The 20,066-nt window shown below is 29.2% G+C and overlaps 2 protein-coding genes across 2 annotated transcripts; one reads left to right on the top strand and one right to left on the bottom strand.

Moving 5' to 3' along the window:
- Window positions 1-2,321: 2,321 nt before the first annotated feature.
- Window positions 2,322-4,494, bottom strand: LOC105155647 (EG45-like domain containing protein). Its single transcript, XM_011071549.3, has 3 exons — window positions 4,305-4,494; window positions 3,203-3,479; window positions 2,322-2,496 (listed from the first exon to the last, which is right to left on the bottom strand). Exons 1-3 carry the CDS (start codon window positions 4,405-4,407, stop codon window positions 2,490-2,492), a joined length of 387 nt encoding a protein of 128 aa, XP_011069851.1. The 5' UTR covers window positions 4,408-4,494; the 3' UTR covers window positions 2,322-2,489.
- Window positions 4,495-16,394: 11,900 nt separating this feature from the next.
- LOC105155645 (EG45-like domain containing protein) lies at window positions 16,395-19,455 on the top strand. The gene is made up of 3 exons (XM_011071548.3): window positions 16,395-16,556; window positions 18,168-18,444; window positions 19,173-19,455. Exons 1-3 carry the CDS (start codon window positions 16,451-16,453, stop codon window positions 19,177-19,179), a joined length of 390 nt encoding a protein of 129 aa, XP_011069850.1. The 5' UTR covers window positions 16,395-16,450; the 3' UTR covers window positions 19,180-19,455.
- The last annotated feature ends 611 nt before the right edge of the window (window positions 19,456-20,066 follow it).

Here is a 20,066-nt window from a genome sequence, read left to right as displayed (position 1 = left end):
GTTGGCTTGTAAAATTTCACACATTTTCATACCCTTGCTCAGCACTTCAGTTACTAGGTTCTCGTACTCATGGATTTGGTCCATTATAGGCTTCTCATTGACCATTTGATATTGAAGCCATTTGCTGACGACGTACTTTTTTCTTCCAGCGTCATCACCTCCGTATCTTGCCTCCATTGTAGTCCAGATTTCTTTGGCACTCTTATAGTTGACAAATAAATCGAACAGAGAATTATTCATATGATTGAGCAGATGACCTCTCACCGTTTTATTGTCTCTGTCGTATTTCAATTTTTATCTCATGCTCAGATTTTGTAGACGTCCCTTCTGCGAGAATTGCCGCTGCAATAATGGCAAGAGTGGAGATTTCTGCTGGAGTTTCCGGTGGATTCTGGAACAGCACATAATCCACGTCCAATTGTTCAAAAAATATGAGCAACTTTTGTGATCATCGTTTATAGTTGGTCCCGTCAAGTGGCTCCGGTTTGGAGAGGTCAGGCAGTATTTTAGCAATTGGAACAGCCATTATAACAATATTTTCGCTTTCAACTGTTGGAAAAAATGAAAGTCTGTGCCGTGGAAAACCATTGCCTTGAAAGCGAAATTTCGGTACTACTGTGGTGCAGATAGTATAAACCGATCGCTCCCCAAGGTTAACACAGCTATTACTGTCTTACACGTGCATTCGTGAAAGAAAGCTTAGAATAACGAACAAAAATAGCACTCAGAAATGAAAGGAGTTAGAAGAGAAGAAGAGGCTCTCGATATTTTTTTTTGTGTGAAAAATGAAATGAACCCAAGCCTATTTATAGAGCCATGTCTAAGTTGTTGAAACAAATAGGACTCTATCCCATCCCCACATAATGAAACGGATATGTTTATGTTTAGCAAAAAGATTTGAATTTGTTTGTTAAAATAAGCTAAAAACAAGGCTAAGAGGGCAAGGACTTGGTCACCATTAGTCATTCCGCAACATATGTATTATATGATATAAAATAAGAATCACCTATAATTTTAATGTACTTTTTATAAAATTAAAATTATATGTATGTTTTATCTATAATTTATAATTAAATAGAATAATTATCTATAACAAAATAAAATAAAATTATTTATATGTTTTATCTATATAATCTATAATTATTTATAAAATAATTGATTTTTATAATATATAATTATTAAGTATTTAAAAAATAAATATTTATAATTATCTTTAATTTAATGTGTTTATATTTTTTTTTGTAGATAATATATATGTTTATAAGCTGGTATACTGAGTTATATATTTTATTCTAATTTATAATATATTTTAAAATGTGTAAGATTATTTATTATATGCATGCACAGATCACGTGTAACGGAAGCTAGTATAAAATATAAATTCAAAGCTTGTTTTTATGTAAATTTGACCTTTTTTAACAAAAGTGTTTATGTGGCAAAGAAGAGATAAAAAAATATATATATCCACTTCAAATGTCAAGTCATTCTTTAGTGCCACATTAGACAAATTAGACCATGAACAAAGTTAGTGGACTAAAAAATATAATTACTTAACAAAATAAATTCAGTTCATCTGCCACGTCAGTTTTTAGTGCCAAATGAGATTAAAATATCCCCAAATTCAATGGCATATGCCGCACACATGCTAATTTCTAGCGAAAATTAGAAAAATCAGCCACCGTTGTACTAATTGAACTAGAGCCAAGTTATTGGACTAAAAAAAATTCCTTAAATTTATAACAAATAATCCGTTGTACTAGCAATGAAAATATTAACGAAACATTAAGGCATAGCTAATTTAATATATATGTAAGTAATAAAAATTGAACTAATGTACACTTTGTTGCAATATTTGTAGCACTTCGTTGCCTATGTACCTCATTTTCTTTGAATATTTGTAATATATATACATTGCTATGGAATATACATCGCTAGTTGATCTTATTAATTATCTACAGGACTGTAATATTTCGGTGTCTACGTACACAAGTTTATAATGAAATATCCATTGTTAATCTATCTCGTTAGCTATAAAATTAATTTCATTACAATAATCTTCTGTACTATATATCTTGTTTTTTATATGGAGATAAAGTACAATTTTATATTTTTAAAGGAAGTTTAAATGTAATCAACCTATTGAAGAAAACCTAAAGAATACATTGAATTAGAAGGGTAAAATGGAATTAAGATAATCATATTGAGGGTAAAATAGGTTGAAATGAAGTTGAAGTTATTTATAACAAAGTCAAGTTAAGCTTTTGTCTGAAATGTAATTTTTTTCTAAAGTTTTAGAAGTAGGAGCAGTGTTTGGAAGAAAGTAATAAAACTTTATCTTTATTTCATTTAATGGAAGTATTACAAGTAACATCCGCAGAAATCTGCACTGATTTCCATACATCATTTATTCCACAACAACTAGTTTACATATACCACATAAATAACATTCCATAAAGCTTATTCTTGGAAAGCTGAAGTTGGATGCCACCTTATGCCCTGCACATTTCCAGAAGAACCAGATTCAGTGATAATATGTACATGTGTTTTTTATATATATATGGAGTGGAAAAATTGAATTGAGTGCAAGATATTATGTTTGAAACATTTTTTAATTTTTATCCAGTTTCAAGAATAGTATTTCAATTTGGTTCTTATTTTATTTATATCGAGCTTGAATGGATCTTATTTAAGCAAATTAATTGAGATGAAGTAACTTAATATATTTACGAATATTTCATTTTTTTGGGTTTCTAACTAAGCTCGAGCTGAGTTAATTTCAATATTTTTTGAAAAAGAAATGTGTCTAACGATGCATTAATTATTTTTAACGAATGTGGTATGGTAATTAAAAGGAATATTGTAATTTTAGTCCTGTAATTATAAGGGTCGGTAATTTTAGATCTATTGAAATTGAATTCCGTAACTAAGTTTTGTAATTTTAAAAAATTAACAAATTAATGGTAAAATTAGCTAGAAAATTGCTACCTGGCAGAATTTTGTGCTGACATTAGGTTAAAAGACCGATTTTTCAAAATCGTATGGCTTCATTGAAAATTTGAATTCCGGCACTAAAATTGCCTATCTCTTATAATTATGAAACTAAAATAGCAATTTTTCCATAATTTGAATCTAAGTCGAATATTTCAATTTATTTTTTCTAAATAAGTGTGTTTTTTAGAACCAAAATACAAGGTCTACTCACGGGTTGTAATCAATACGGATTCTTCCAGCATTAGGGTCAGCAATCATGGAGAAAGCTTCCTGGGAGAGATCCAGCTGGTCGGGTCCACATCCTGGACAGAGATCAACAATCCTCACTGTAATTTCACCATTGCGGCAGGGCTGAAGTACGCCATCGTTGGTCCGTCCAGTGCATCGAACCCTGTAACTTCTTCCACAGGCCGCACCATTGTTGTACAGAGCAGGATTAGCTGCTGCTATCATCGTCCCCTGGTCCTGGAATCCATAGCATGCAGACGCTGCAAACATGGGACGACCGTTAATCTTAAATTTAGACATGGGATTTTTCATCAAAATTGAGCCTCTATGTTGTTTTCTCTTTTCTCCCATGTCTAGAAAGTTCGTGGATTATTGTATAAGGTCATGTGTTCGAAATCTACTTGGGATGCTATTCTACTTTATAGTAACTTTTTATTAGATATAGTTATGTGATATTGATAATTAGTATATGATCACTTCACTTAATAAAAAGAAAAAATTGTCTAGTAAGAAGAATGTTTGTTCAATGTTTCAGTGCAAAAACAATGAATCACACGCACGCATATATACTTACAAACTTTTACAGCTCACACTAAAAAAAAATTACTATCGGCTACAATTTTAATAGTTATGGGCTAAAAATTATAGTAATTAATTTTTATTGACCATAATTAAATAAAATCAATTCAAAAACATAGATTTTTTATCAAGAAAAAGGTATTTGCCATAGCTAAACAATGACAAATATTTTTGTTACCCTCATGGATACCACAGCCAACAACCGCTGCATGACCATGGTCAATAACTATTATTATGGCTATTTGTTTTTAACCATGATACATAGCTAAAGTTTGCATTTTTTGTAGTGTGATATTGTCGTATTATTCAAGCGAATTTTAAACTAGATTCGGTCGAATTAAACCAATTCTATAGTAAGTTTGATACATTTATCATCACTTTTCTTCATCTAAACACTAATCACAAGACAAGTGCATTACACTTGTTATATAATTATTTCAAATTTTTAAAAAACCATCCGGTTTAAAATTTGGTTAATCATTAGTAGAGAGAGAGAGAGAACTTACGAACGTAAACAGTGTAGAAAGTGGCAGTTCCAGCAATGGCAGAAGCCATGGCAATGAGGCTACTGGCAACGAGTGCCAAGATTATAACACGTTCGATCGCCATTTTCGACCTAAGTTTTCTGGAAAGACCTCCAAACTTTGTCCTACAGTTCTTTATCTAATTATATGTAATAACACTATATCTTGCATTCCATGACTGGTAATGCCCCCTATTTATAGGACATCAGGTCATCAATTGCATTCAGTTAACGTTGTTCACACGTTCCCTTGGTCTGACTTTCGTGATTATGTAAACATAGGCCGATTTTATTTGACAGTTAATATTTCGTCCAAGACTCCAGCTAGGGTTCTTGTCTGATTTTTCATTTCAGCATCATTAATTTTAACTGAACTTCTTACAATTTGCTACAAGTGGTTGTTTATATGGTACTAGAGTCAGGCCAAACAAAGATTTTGAAGGAACATATTAAGATATTAATATTAAATTATCTCCTCTCGAACGAGTTGAGATGAGATGGACGTTCAACAAATATGAGTTGAATAAAGTTGAAAATTCAATAAAAAAGAAAAAGTCTAACATAATTTCCTTTGTGTAAGCGAATTTATTTGTTCCTTCAATTGGACTAGTCAAAACCGTATATTGAGGGAAAATTTGCCTTCCGCAGACATGCCAAACTTTTCAATTGTAGAAAATCAAGCACACAATTTGACGGGATAGACACTCAGTTAAATTTAGATGTAAATTAATTTAAAAAGAACAAGCCAAACGTATCATTTTCTGAAAAATTGCATTTTACGTCTCGTAACTTAAGACATTAGCAATTCTGGTACAATATTATTGAGGTCAGCACATTAATTGGACCTTTAACTCAAAAACTTTTGCAACTTCCGTCCCAAATCAACTTTTCATAACTTCTTGATGGATTTAGCACATGTCGACATGTCACTTGTGTGGCGGCCTCGCAATTGAGCTTGGCAATGGATGAGAATAAAAAAGGAAGCTTCATGATTCTGCGATGGGGTGGGTTCACTTTGTTGTGTGGATCGATTAGACATGAGATCGGCTGCAAAAAACTGTGGGAAAAATAAAATTTGGTCTATTAACTTTGTCCACGGTTAATTTTAGTACACTAACTTTCGTTGTTATCACATTTTGATCAATAATTTACAGAAATTGATCAATTAAATACAAATTAGGATTTTATTGCCAATTTTTCGGCTAATTTAAATATTTCCACCGGAAATTGCTGACTTGGCAAGGCCATGGTGAAAAAGCAGCCAGTATAGCCACGTGTATTTCCATATAGACAATGACGTGTACATCTTGTCAAATTTTTTAGAAGCAGAACTCCCCAAATTTTTCAGCCCTAATTTCTCTCCCCTTTTTTACGATTCACTTTATTATTGTGTGAAATCTAAAATTTTTGCTACTAAAATGGTGATGATGAGAAACCCATCCCTCAATGGAGATTATTTTTCCCTTTTTATTAGTTGGTAATTGGCTTTGGGAGGGAAAATTAACATTTTTCCCTACAAAAATTGCCACCTCAAGTGCCATGTAATACTATAGTGCCACATGGAACTAAAAATTCTCAAATTAAAGAGCATGTGCCGTGCACATGCTATTTTCCGACAAAAAATTCAATTTTCGTTCGCCACCGTGCTTAATTGACCCATTTCTGTAAATTATTGTCAAAATGTGATAACAACAAAAGTTAGTGTACTAAAATTAATCGCGAATAAAGTTAATGGACCAAAATTTTTTTTTTCCTAGAAAGTGTGGAACTTTCTTTTCTATGTCAAAGTCTTGATTATTTATTATTATTTTGCTATTACTGTGGTTTCTTCAGAGAAATTTGTAATTATGACGAAGGAAAGTGAATTTTTGGGCGTGAAGAGGTGGGCACTTTGAGAGGAATCGGAAAAGTCTTGTTTTCTGTATGATATCGCCAAATGTGGCTAATTTTCTTTCCTCTCAAACCCTCAATTTAATGGAGCACGTGAGCAGCACATGCTAATTCGCTAAAAATTATCAGAGAATTGACTTAATTAGGAGAAAAATTATGAAGATAAAGGATGTATTTTGGTGTGGTCAATAATATTGGTACCAAAATCACAAACGACTTAAATTATGGTATATAAATAAAATGCAAAATTGATGTCATTATGAAGTAGTGGACTCTACAATTCCATGTGCAGAAATTCAAATTTAAAACATTTGAAGAAGAGACCAAGACTTTCCCACATCTAGTACCAAGTATGCACATGATTATTAATGGCCTACTTCAATGAACATTCATCTAAGAAATTCGGTCCAAGATAAATGAAACAAATACATAAAAACTAAATTACGATCTTCTCTTGAAATTTGACATAATTATAAATATTTTTTCGTTATTTGAAAAATTATAAATACTCTCTGATTTTAATGTTCGTCTAACTACGAACTCATTTCGTTAGGTTCTCATCCAATTTTTATGATGAACTCCAAAATGCCCTTTTAGATTATAAAATATAATTTTATAATATTTTATAATTTTCTAAAATAATTTTATAAGCTAATATTTCCCTATAGATTATTATTTAATTTATCCACCCTCAAAATTTTTTATATTTTTTAAATGTTCTTTTTTTTTAAATTCAGCAAGGATTATATAGTAATGTCCACTTCACCGTCTAGGAACTATATAGTTATTTTTTATTTGAAGTAGATATTTACAACTTCTCAAATAACAAGGGGTATTGGTAAGTGTATCAAACTCAAAAAGGTAGTGTAATTTACCCAATATATAAATAAGTAAATACGTTGTTAGAGGCTGTTTTTTTTTTCCTACCTCTCTCGTTTGAATAATTTGTTAGCACCATAGGGTGTATAGGACCTTGGTTGGACGGGTTTTATTATATTTTTCTAATTCAATATGGTATTTTTGCTATAAAAATATAATATTAAATTATAATTATTGTCATAATTAAAAATTAATAATTATAATAAAAAATTATTGATCACGACCATACAACGATTGTTGGCCGTAGTATTTGAAATTGTGCTAATACATGGCAAAAACATTTATCTTGGCTCATAGTTGAAGGAAAAATGATTTTCATGATAAATAAGTTCAATTTTTGAATCGATTTTTATTTAATCGTAGCTAATAATAGTTATTTACAACAAAGTTTAATCCATAGTCAATAAATGATTGGCAGTAAAAAAAAAATTTCTAGTGTTTTAAATTTAAAATATTTTAACCTGCATGGAGCCTAGAAAGTCGCACTCAATGATTAGAGTTTCATCAGAACTTTATGTATTTGTCTCGATTTATATAAATTTATTGTACTTTATTTCATCATTTTTTATTAGGGTAAAATACAGTTTGCTCCCTAAACTATATTTTATTTGAATTTACCCAATAAATTGATAAATATATCACTTACCCCCTTAGTTGGATAAAAATGACCCTCATGCCTTAACAATTATATTATTTTAATATATATTAGTATTTTGCACATTAAATTATTATCAAATTATTTTCTAACTAATTTTTTAAATAAATAAAAATTTAAATTAAAAATGAAGTATAAATTAATATATAATTGATACACAACAAATGTAATATAACCAACAACTCAAATATGACTTTTAAAAGAAATTGACAAAATATATACTTAATCAAAAGTTTTTAGAAATAAATTAATATATTTATTTTATCATATTTTAAAAAATATCTATTTAAAAATCCGATTGTAATTACTTATTTTTATCTAAAAGAATAAATACTTAATAACTTAATTTTATAATCAAATTAATAAAAACTTTTTATGATTTTTTCGGTGTAGTTATTCTACTCATTCATTACTTAACTTTGAATCTGTAAAATAAAATAAAATTCGAACTACTTAAACTCACTAATTGTATTTCATTTTATTATATTTGAAATATATTTTTTTTAATTAAGAAAATTTAACTAAACTTAAAATGCAAAATTATTTTAAAAAAAAAATTCTTTGAAGTAAATAAACATATATATAATATAGGGGCAATATTGTTCAAAAATTTTATTTTATAAGGTAGGTATTATATTTGTTAGTTTAAAGAAGTAAATTAATGTAACATAAAAAATAATTCAGTGAGAGAAAGCTTATTTTACCCATTTTTGTTATATTGATGTAATAATCGGATCAATTCACTGTTGGATTTATTTGATTATATTATCATTTCCAAAAATTAAAAATGGTTAGAGTGGTCTTTGTAGTTTATAACAATCCACTTTTTGTAAAAAGCACGAACAGAGAGATGTTTAGATGTTCCATTGTCCCAAAAAAAAATTTAATATCTGTTGCATCAAAAAATTTCAAATTCACAAATAAAATAAAATAATATATCACACAAATGCATGGTTAAATGTATGGTTCTTTTTCACAAAATCTTGCAGTGGCATATTAATTTATAATAAGATAAATTACATCGATACTCCTTAACATTAGGTCTAATTATGGAAATACTCTTGATCTTTTATAAAATTACAAATGCATCTCTTATCAGGGGATGTTTTTGTAAAATTTCACCATGGTATAGAGAATGTATTTGTAATTACAATTAAAACCTCAATAAATATAATTATAATTTTATAAAAAAATAAAAATATTATATTTATATAATTAAATCTAACCTTCAAGACTCAATGTAATTTACCTTTTATAATATGATATTAGCTTCAACTTGAAAAACTCAAAACCCATAATGAAAATATGTTACTCTATCAAAGAAATAGCAGATGTACATAACCTCAACCAATATCAACATTATGGCTTTCACATGAAATAAAAGCCAAAATTGTTCAAGTATTACTAGTTTAATTATCTGATTTATGTCTATATCAGATAACCTGCATGTCCAGCGTGCACTAAAAAGTTATTAATCTTACAGATTAACAAAACAAATTCGTCTGCGCCATAAATCACCAGAATTTATAGTTCATAGTAAATAGATACTATCTATTATAGTCAGATAAAATCAATACGAAAATTTAAGGTTTGCCTATGATTAATCAACATTTGTCGTGGTTTTATCTATGGAAAAAATATATTTATTATAATCTTAAGTTGCAGCGAATGTTTTGGCTCGTTTGCAGAAGCAACAATTAATATTCATCGTGCAACCATGGTTAATTAGTATCTATCACGAGTTTTTACCTTGAACTATGGTTATTAATTAGTCATAGTAAACAGCTATATATATATTTTTTCTAGTGTAACTACTTCTCCATGAGTATATATATATATATACGGTTGTGGTAGGCCATCATCCGTCATGTTTTAAGATATATTATAAATAGGGCAAAATCGTGTTTTGGTACTATTAAAAAAGGTTAGTTTTGTTTTTGGTACCATAAATTTTGCAAGTTCGGATTTTGGTACTATTAAACAAAAAAAAAAAATAAGCATTTTTGGTACCAACTTAACAGCAGAGCCCATGTCCCGTGCACATGGGCCTTAACGGCCGTCAATCCCACAATTTTGGCCGAAAAAGTCACGTGAGTCTGAGAAAAAGGACGAAAAATTGGTTTTCTAACATCTCATAGTGCTTTGGTACCATTAAACCTAAAAATAAATATTTTTTGTCCCATAAAATCATGTGTGGCGCAAAATATGTAATACAACACATTCCAAAATAAAAGATAGAATCAATAAACATGAAGCAAAATATATTGATTAAAATACACGATTTGAGCTAATTGAAACCTGATTTGACAAAAATTTGACAAAACTCACTTGACAAAATATATCCGTTGCAATGTACAATTTTTTGCTAATTGAAACTTGCCAAAAGATATATGATCTCTTTCCCTATTGTTCAACTTTAGTGAAGGAAGAAAGAGTATTTGATAATGTCGCTTCACCTACTGTCATAATTTTGATATAATGAGCGAAGTTAATTCAACGAAACTATATTCAGATGCCCCCACAGTGTTAAAAAATAATTTATAATGGAAAAGAATGAGAAAAGTATGCAAACAAATTATTATTCTAGGTAATATTGTTCAGGAGATTATTTAATAGTTATCGGGTAAATTATAACAACCTTCAATGAGATTTGGTGTAATAATAAATATCTTCTTATTATTTAAAAAATTATAAATACTCTATTATTTTAACGTTCGTCTAATACGACCTCATTCCGTTAGCATTCGTTGGTTTTTATTCAATTTTTATAGTAATATGACCAAAATACCATTTGGGATTATGAATTATTACAAGAGAACAAGGCATATACTATGAATAATATTGCAATGAAATTAATTTCATAGCTAATGAAATGGACCGACAATGGATATTCCATAGCAAATTGTCTATTAAATTATCCAACAAAAAAAAGGGCAATGAAACGGCTATAAGTATTGTAATTTCGTAGCTAATGAGATGGACTGAAAATGAATATTTTGTAGCAAATTATGTATTAAGGTATCCAAAGAAAATGAGGTACGTAGACAACAACTTAACTACAACGTTTTGCGTAGGGAACAAATTTAAAAAGAAAAACTATAGAATATTTTAATTTATAAAGCAAAATACAAAGGTATCGTAGTTTTGAAAACAAAAAATGATACAGAATCTCATTTGCAATGGAAACAAAATTAACAATGAAATTTCCATCTCTATACTAGTGAAAATAACTATTAAACATCTATTCTATAGTGAACGACGACATTGCTAAGTAATTTCGTTAAAAAAAATTGCTACATATTTCATAGCCATGGCATTGGAAATTAATTACTACAAAATTTTTCCTGCCCATTGCCACAATAGTGGCTAAAGACTATCCATTACTATGTGTAAGTAAGACACTATTCCACATGAATTATGAATTAATAAGATAAGCAATATATAAATATTGGTTAAAAAATTTAAGTGCATTTGATATCTCTTCACAGTGAATTATTCATAATTAAATTTCAGAATGCACATGGATGCACGGGTTTTGAGACAATTCTCGCTTCGAAAGAGTATAGTGGCCCGGGGTGCAACAAGTGATATCAGAGCTGATCACCAAGCAAAGTTGAAAATTAAGTGCTATGCGAGATAAAGTGCTATGCTGTGGGAGCAGAACCAGGAAGTGACACTATGAATATAGAAATAGAACTTTCATATTTAAGATTATAAAAATTGCTAAATATTCACAATGGATATTTAGTTATTACTGCAATAAAATTGATAACAAAACTTACATATAATATATATCCGTAGAAAGGACTACAGAAATTCGTAGTTATGAGATAGTTACAGAAATTAAAATAATTGTAGCCAAAATTAGCTACAAAGTTATATGTTTCAAAAGTAACTACAATCATTTTTGTAGTTATAGATATATATATATATATATATATATATATATAAGTATATGCTATGGCTAGGCTGGAGTGGATGCCTACTTTTTTGCAGTGAATTATAATTTTATATACGATTTAAAATTTTCTAAAATATTTTTGAACTAATATGCATATTGATTATTAAATGTGCATCAGCGTTAGATTCTTTTTTATATTTTTTCAAATTTTAAAGAAAAAAAATCAATAAGGGTAAAGTAGTATTTTCACATTACCATCTAGGGGCACTAGAAAAAAATATAATTTTTCGCTATGGTTAATAATTATAGTTAGAAGAAAAAAGTTCTTGCAAGTTAAATACAAATCAACCACGATTTTGCGACGGCCATCAACTGTTGTTCTTGCAAGTGTACCCAAAATATTAGCCTTTGCTAAACCATGATAAATATTTTGGCTATGACAAAGAATCGTTGTGAATGTTGATTAATCGCAATAAAAAATTATGTTTTTGTTTCAATTCTATTTAATCATGGTTAATAGTATTGATGATTTTTAACCTGTGGTCATTTATAATCTAACAAAAAATTAATTTTTTTGTAGTGAAGCTATATAATTATTTTTTATTTAAGAGTGGGTATTTGTAGTGTTTCAAATAATAAAAAAATATTTATAATTTTTTAATTAAAAAAAATTCGGATAATCATATCAAAACTCATAAAAGTTGGTTGTAATCTTACTATACTTATCAAATAGTATTTTACATATATCACCTTCAATAATTGACTATAAATAAAAATATATAGGGTGAATAGCAATTTATCTCCCTGTGATATTAAAAATGAGCACATTACCCCCTTATGAAAAAAATATAGCAATTTACCCCCTTATACTTTTTAAAATGAAGCAATTTACCTCCTTATACAGGGAGGTAAATTGCTTCATTTTAAAAATCATAGGGGGGTAAATTGTTGTATTTTAAAAAATATAGGGAGGTAAATCGCTATTTATTTTTTCATAAGGGGGTAATTTGCTCATTTGTGATATCATAAGGGGGTTGCTTGCATTTTTTTCAAAAATATATATATATGCACGAAATCTCCTGCAGGAGGTCTCGAAATTTTGAGCCTCGTTCTTGCCTTTGTGTTTACTGCTTCTGTTCTTGAAAAGCTGCTTTGAAACTTAAGCAGAGAACCGGACAAGTTTGTCAGTTATTCGTATTCGAACGTATATATTTGTATTATTTTTCCCTCCTCTTCTGTCATAGGTATGATGATCATGTCTAATATCAAACATCATTTTCACAAATGATTTTTATTTTCAACGAAAACTTTTGGCACGTCTCGGTGGCGGCGTACTGTCACTAAAATCAGCAAATTCTCTTACTAAAAAGAAAAGCTTTAAGTTGGAATAGACGTAGTCTTTTGTTTGTTATAATTATTTAGAGAAAAGTATTATTTTAGTCCACTAAGTATGCTTAATTTTAATTTTAGTCCAATAATTATGTCCATTTTTGTTTAGGTCCAGTAAGTTACGAAATTACTTACTTTTAGTCCTCTAGCAGATTTTCAGACAATTTTACCCCTATGCAACTTTTGAAAGGCAGTTTTAGTCCATATGTACTCATAGGGGTAAAATTGTCCGCAAATCTGACAGAAGACTAAAAGTAAGCAATTTCGTAAGTTACTGAACCTAAACAAAAATTGACATAGTTATCGAACTAAAATTAAAATTAAGCATACTTAGCGGACTAAAATAATACTTTTCTCAATTATTTATGGACGGGATTCGGTTTCATAATTCCACGTCTTTCAGTATATTTAAATTTAAATACTAATTTAGTATATTTATATTTTTTAATCAATAAATATATTTAAAGAAAATAAGGAAATAAGATACTATTCCATATCAGTAAGTCTACATGGCAACCTCTGCCACATTGAATATTCTTTTTTTATAAAATCCATCCTCCGCCACATCATCAACAAATCAGCTGATAAAAAATGTATGCGCAAATTATTCACGGCACGTCGGTCCATATGAGTTTTGCTCTTATTTTCTGTTGAGTAATAATTCGATGGTTAGAAAAATGTCGGAGGCCTATGTTACAAAATCGAGCAAATTAAATAATTAAAGGACTTTATTGCAACCCTAAATAGTTATTGAATTAAAATAGGAAATAACCAAAATTGTGGATAAAAATTGCCTTTGAGCCAAAAGTAGACTATATATATACCTTACATTTGTAGGGATCAAACCCACAAAATCTTAGTCGAGTCCTCAATCTTATCACTTGAGCTAAGTGAATAATTAAGGTAACATGATTGAGTTAAGGGACATCATCTATGTTTTATGAAGGAAACATTCGATGTTGACTGCTTTGTCAAAACAAGGATTTTCATGTTTTCTGGGCAGAAAGCCATCAAAGACTGGTAAACCTGACCAACATTCTTGATCTGATGTTACATCACACAGAAACTGTTAACAATATCAACAATATTGTCAATTTTGTCATGTGACGTGCCGAATATAAATCCAAACGTACATCACGCAGCGCAGACACTAATTGCCACAACATGTCTCTGTCTTAAATCATATCAAAATTTAGTTTTTTCCTATCTTCAACGTAAATTGTAACTGTCGTACGGAATCCTTCCAGAAAATCCCAAGGAAATTTGGCTTGTTTTCTTTGACCGAAAAAATACAAACAACTCTTTTCTAACATTATAAATGAAAAAAAAAAAATTTTTATGAAAAATAACATAGCAATTTATCTCTTTATATTTTAAAAATTACAGTAATATACTCTCTGCATCTTTTAAAACGAAGCAATTAATTGCTACTTTATTTTTTCATAAGGAGTAAATTGCATTAAACCCTTTGTTTGACTATATACGCAGTTTTTGGATCGATCTAGCCACATTATATAGTATTAGGAATTTTTATGAATCTTGACTAAATTAAAAAAATACAATTTTAAGACAATTTAATTATAGTTACGTTGGAAACCCTAAAGACAAACATAAATGGAAAGCAATTTATTCATAAGTTCTGGCAAATTAATATCTCAAGAAACTATTTCTAGTGCAATATTTAAGGTATTTCGCCTTTATTCCAAATAAACATCTCTAATTTATAATTAATTAGATAATTTGTCATATGTGATAATGCAACATATATAGCTCATTCTAAATTCATACATAAGGCCCCAGCAGATACAGTCATGCTCTATTCAGTGTCTGTCTGATTTGACGTTCATTTAAACACAATTTCATTAAGAATTGTCTTCTCTTCAATAGAAGAAATGTTTGAACTAATTAATATTGTAAGAATAATCCACGGTATTATCTTCAGTCATACATAACACTTACACGTTTCGAGATAATTAAGTTGAGATAAATTGCATGGATATAAAGATTATATTGATTGAGATTTCTCTGGATAGTTTGATTTTTCATCTATAATTTAAGTCCTGTTCATTATTTTTATCCTATCGATTACGAATTCCTCATTATTTAATTTTTTATCTTTTTAATTTTCTCAATTTTATCCTCTTTTCTTCCTCTATGAAATTACGTGATGGCAAATCCGACATTTCACTCACGTGGTCATAAGATCTCATATTTTAGATACTGTTCAATTTTTATCTCGATTAAGATTAATTACTAGTAAAATATACTATATTTCAACAGTATTTCACTAAAATTTCTTGGTCAAAGCAAGATAATAATTATGAAAATATTTTTTCTGATTTCATCAAAAATATATATATATATACACACACAAACTAGTGGCTAATATTATTAAAACATGGATATAGTAAAATGTTTTTTACTCTCCTTCCGTGTATTTTTTTTTTGATTTAGCTGTGTCGAAAATTTGGCGTTTTTAAAAATATCGAATATATATAATTAATCGATAACTACGATTGTCATTGGTCAACAACTACATTAAAGTAGAGCGACTTACACATTAGTAGGATTCAAACACATGACGTCTTAATTATGGGATCTCAACTTCATCATATCAGCTAAGCATCAATTGCCATCAACTTGAGTTTTTGTACATCAAATTGGTTCTAACATTTATGAAATCCTTTAAACTACAATAAATAGACAAGCAAACAAGTAAACATACACAAAGAAAAGAAAGAAAAATGGTAAATTACGAATAACCCCCTCACTATTTCAAAAATTATAAATACATACCCCTTGATGTTTATTAAAATTATATAATTTTTGAATGGGGGTATGGAGTTATCAACTTTTCCCTTACTGTATATTAATTTTTTTATAAAAATAAAAGATTATAAAAAAATATCCCCTCAGTCTATAAAAAAATTATTTTTTTTAAAATAAGTAAAATTATAATTCATAGTTCACAAAGGGTTTTTGGCTAAATCAACACAAAACTGGAAAAAAAAAAACCTAAAGGAGACTAATGAATTAAGCTAATCTTAGGGGGATATCAGTAATCTTCCAAACAATAAGAGAGTATTTATAATTTTACTAACTACCAAAATTGCTTGTTATAACTTATCAAAAAAAAAAAAAAAAGAAAAAGTAGAAAAAAGAAAGAAAAAAAAGACACGGCATACATGTTGATAATGTCGTGCAAATTCTCGAAGTTGAAAAGTCGATGGTAGAAAGTAGAAGCCTCTGTAATTTCATCTGCAAAGGCATTCATAAGACTTAGAGAAAGTGTGAAGAATTAGTGTTAAATGAAATTCCATGAGCTGATCATCCTATAAATAGGATTGTAAATTAATTGAACGAACGAATCAAAGGTAAGGAGATTTGTTTCCTCACAAAATTTAGGTTAAAAAATATGGGCCCCGAACGAGTCATAATATTGGCAGTCATTGCAAGTAGCCTAATTTCCATGGCCTGTGCCGTTCCTGGAATCGCCACATTCTCCAATCCAACCCCCCTTCGTAAGTTCACTTCCTCTTTTACTATTTAACAATAATAATAATAAGAAAGATTGCAAAATGCCAAAAAGGAAGAAGATGCAAATTTGGTTTCTGAAGAAAATATTGGAGGAGTATTTTGTAAAAATTTATAACTTACCTTATTTTTCTATCCTTGTGTACAAAGTCATTCTCTCTGTTTTCTAGTTACAACGTAGAATTCTAGCAATGAATGCCGGATCCAGTCTTGTGCCTTGTTCCTTTTTGGGCCATGGTCTAGGGGGACAAATGTTGGATTTTTTTGGCCCATGGACCAACCCACCAAAAGCCCCTCACTTGGATGGCAGCCCACTTGTTGCCCGGCCCATTACCTGACCCGACCCACAAACCCGACCGTTCTTGTACTTAACCCTAAATCATTACTTAACCCTATTCTTTCACTAGTCAGCCGATGTTTCTTCTTCTCCCTTTTTTCTATCTCTGGTTTTGTTCCTCTCAAGTTTCCAATGCTCTTGGAAATCTCTCGTCATCTCACCTCTTTCTCTGTTCTCTATGTTCTATCTATCTATATATATATTAGCTTTCTATGATTTTAGAGAGATAGAACAAGAACAAAACTAAAACCCTTCTTCGTGAAATACTTCGTGAGAATATTTGCTGAATGTGAAAGAAACTCTTTAGTGGAATTATGAGTGATTATAAGTGAAGCCTAAGTGGTCTTTTTGTGGGTCTTTGTGTCTTGGTAGCTTTGTGGGCTTTTTTGCAAATGTGACGGTTGCCGGCCGATGGTGGCGCTTGGGCATTCAGTTGCCGGATCTGGCTCCTTAGCCAGTTACTTTAATATTGCTATTTTTCTGTTATTATTTTCTTTATTCATTGATCTGTAAATTATTATATAAGGGTTTTTAAATCCACCATTATCTCTATAATTGTTGTTTCATTTGGGCTCATCACTCTTTGGGATAAATTACTACACATGGGTTACTCGCATGGAGTTTGTAAACTAATATTTTGGGTTTGTTTATGAAATTTATCAAGTATGGAATTTATCCAAGGGTTTTTTATCCTTGGATAATTTCAGTAAACTAATATTTTGCTCTTGTTTGTTTAAATAACAATTGGTAGTGGTTGCAATGTCTACGTTTTTTATTATTCACCATTATTTTTTTACTTTTGGCTTTAGTTATTAGTTATGAGAATACATTTATTATAATATTTTTGTTTGTAATTTAATTTCTCGAGTAAAATGGAACAAAAGTTCATACAAATTCTTTTTTGCTACCTAAGTTCGAAGAAAATTGCATATATAGTACAACCACTAAAGAGAAATTAACATTTAATTATAGTTAATAGTAATTATAAAAATAAATAACTTAGTAGATAATGATTGATTATCAAGGCGATACAAAGATTGTTATCCGTGGTTTTTGCTTGTGTGATTAAAAAATATTTTTAATGGCTAGAAGTCATGGCAAAAACATTTATTATGGCTCATAACCATAGTAAAAATAGTTTTCGTACTAGATAATTTAAATTTTTGTATCAATTTTTATTTAATTATAATTAATAAAAATTATTTACCACGATTTATGCCATAGCCAATTACGTGTGTATTAAGTGTTTGTAACAATGCAGCATCTGCATGCTACGGATCCCAAGTTCCAAGCACATTGTTTGCAGCAGTTAATCCTGATCTATACAACAATGGTACGGCCTGTGGAAGAAGGTATAGAATCCGGTGCACCGGACCCACCAACGAAAACGTACCTCAACCTTGCCGGAATGGAGAAGTCGTAGTGACAATCGTTGATCTTTGCATTGCTTGCCAACCTGACCAGTTTGATCTCTCCGCGGAAGCTTTCTCCAGAATTGCTGACCCTAATGCTGCAAGAATCCGAATTGAATATAATGAGTAAGTTGGAATTTTCAAAATACACGTACACAGACGTCGCCCCAATTGATATTCCATGTATACCCCTCACAAAATTCTTGTCCAAATCAAATTTAATCGGATCAAATCAATTATAAAATAAATGTAATACACTTGCTATGTAATTTATCATTTTTTCTAAATTGTATATCAATTATATGATAAAAATATTGCACTTATCATGTAATTGATTTAAATTTGACGAGACCAAATTTTAATAAAAATTTTCTATGGCTTGATAGTATAATCTAGGGGAGGCTAGATAATCAAAATTCAAGACTTCATACACCTTTAAAATTTCTCTTTTCTTCTTCTTTTTTTTTTAGAACACAGAAAAATAGCAAATAATTAATTGCCCACTAAGTATAAGGAGCGGTAATTTTAATCTCGGATGAAATTGAACCTGACAATTAAGCCTTGTAATTTAAAAAAACATTGACATATTAAGACAAAATTCGTTGATTATTGCAACCTGCTCAGAATTTGGAGCTCATGCCGAAATTTTAGATTGATTAAGTCACGAAAAATTGGGATTGTAGTCTCTTTTATTGAAATAATAATTTTAGAAAAATTATTTTGAGAAATCTAATCTTAATTTTAAATGATTAAAAATAATAATAATTATTAAAAAAATAAAACAAAAAAATATTTTTTTTCGTTCTTCAATTATAAGTTTCATTGACATTTGGAGATCCCTCGTAATTTTGCAGGGCTTGAGGGAACTGCAATCGTAAAACGAAAATCTTCAGCTTTTCAAGATCTCACGGCCACGAGGTTGTGATGAGTTCGAGTTTCATAAATGTGGGTGTATGGTTTACTTTTCACTGTAGTGTCTTATACTTTAAATATGCTTGTTTATTTACAAAACTAGCCTAGAACCCGTGTTATGCACGGTTAGTATTTTTTTTAAAATTAAATAAAATATTTTATAATATATTATTGTATAAATGAATCTTTTACGCAAAATAAAATTTGTGCTTTAATATGTAAAAACATAGTGCTTTAAACACATAGATCGAGTTTTACATATATCCAGTGCTAAATAAAAATAAAAAATAAAGAATTAGTTATATGTTTTGTTTGTTTATATAATTCATCTTCCTCAAAAACTATAAAGTACATAATTTAAAATGATCTTACTTATAAAAATTAAAATATAAAGCAAGAGTAGAAACTTACTTTTAATGAGTACAAGAAAGACAACTAAAAGAAAAAAAAAAAAAAAAGAAAGATGGACGAATAAAGAAAAAATAATTAGAAATAATTTCAAAATCTCCTATCATTTTATCAGTTTGAACCAAAACAGATAATAGTAAAACAATTATCATGAATGAGAAAATAAAATAAGTACAAATAAAATGAAATGACTAAGTCCAATTAAATTATAAATATAGCAACATTATCATTCATCATGAAAGAATAAGAAAACATTTATTACGGGAAGAAATCTTAAAGATGAAAGTTTAATATGCTATAAGCTTATAGCAACTTGAAAATTATATTGCTCACCATTTATTTTTTGGAATTTTTGGGAGCAATATGATACTATAAAGTATGAATAAAGGTACGACGCATTGTGACTTTCGAAAGATAAAATATGAAGC

This window comes from Sesamum indicum, linkage group LG2 (genome assembly GCF_026168435.1).
Source record: "Sesamum indicum cultivar Baizhima isolate 11 linkage group LG2, ASM2616843v1, whole genome shotgun sequence".
Taxonomy (NCBI): domain Eukaryota; kingdom Viridiplantae; phylum Streptophyta; class Magnoliopsida; order Lamiales; family Pedaliaceae; genus Sesamum; species Sesamum indicum.
The sequence above is the reverse complement of the archived record's forward strand: the minus strand, read 5'-3'. Positions and strand labels throughout refer to the sequence as shown.

What these genes read in the sequence shown, in the direction of transcription:
- LOC105155645 (XM_011071548.3), top strand. Translation starts at nt 16,451, where the DNA reads ATGGGCCCCGAACGAGTCATAATATTGGCAGTCATTGCAAGTAGCCTA. An exon ending in CTCCAATCCAACCCCCCTTC is followed by an intron (nt 16,557 to 18,167) that starts GTAAGTTCACTT and finishes GTAACAATGCAG; the next exon opens with CATCTGCATGCTACGGATCC.
- LOC105155647 (XM_011071549.3), bottom strand. Translation starts at nt 4,407, where the DNA reads ATGGCGATCGAACGTGTTATAATCTTGGCACTCGTTGCCAGTAGCCTC. An exon ending in TTTCTACACTGTTTACGTTC is followed by an intron (nt 3,480 to 4,304) that starts GTAAGTTCTCTC and finishes CCATGTTTGCAG; the next exon opens with CGTCTGCATGCTATGGATTC.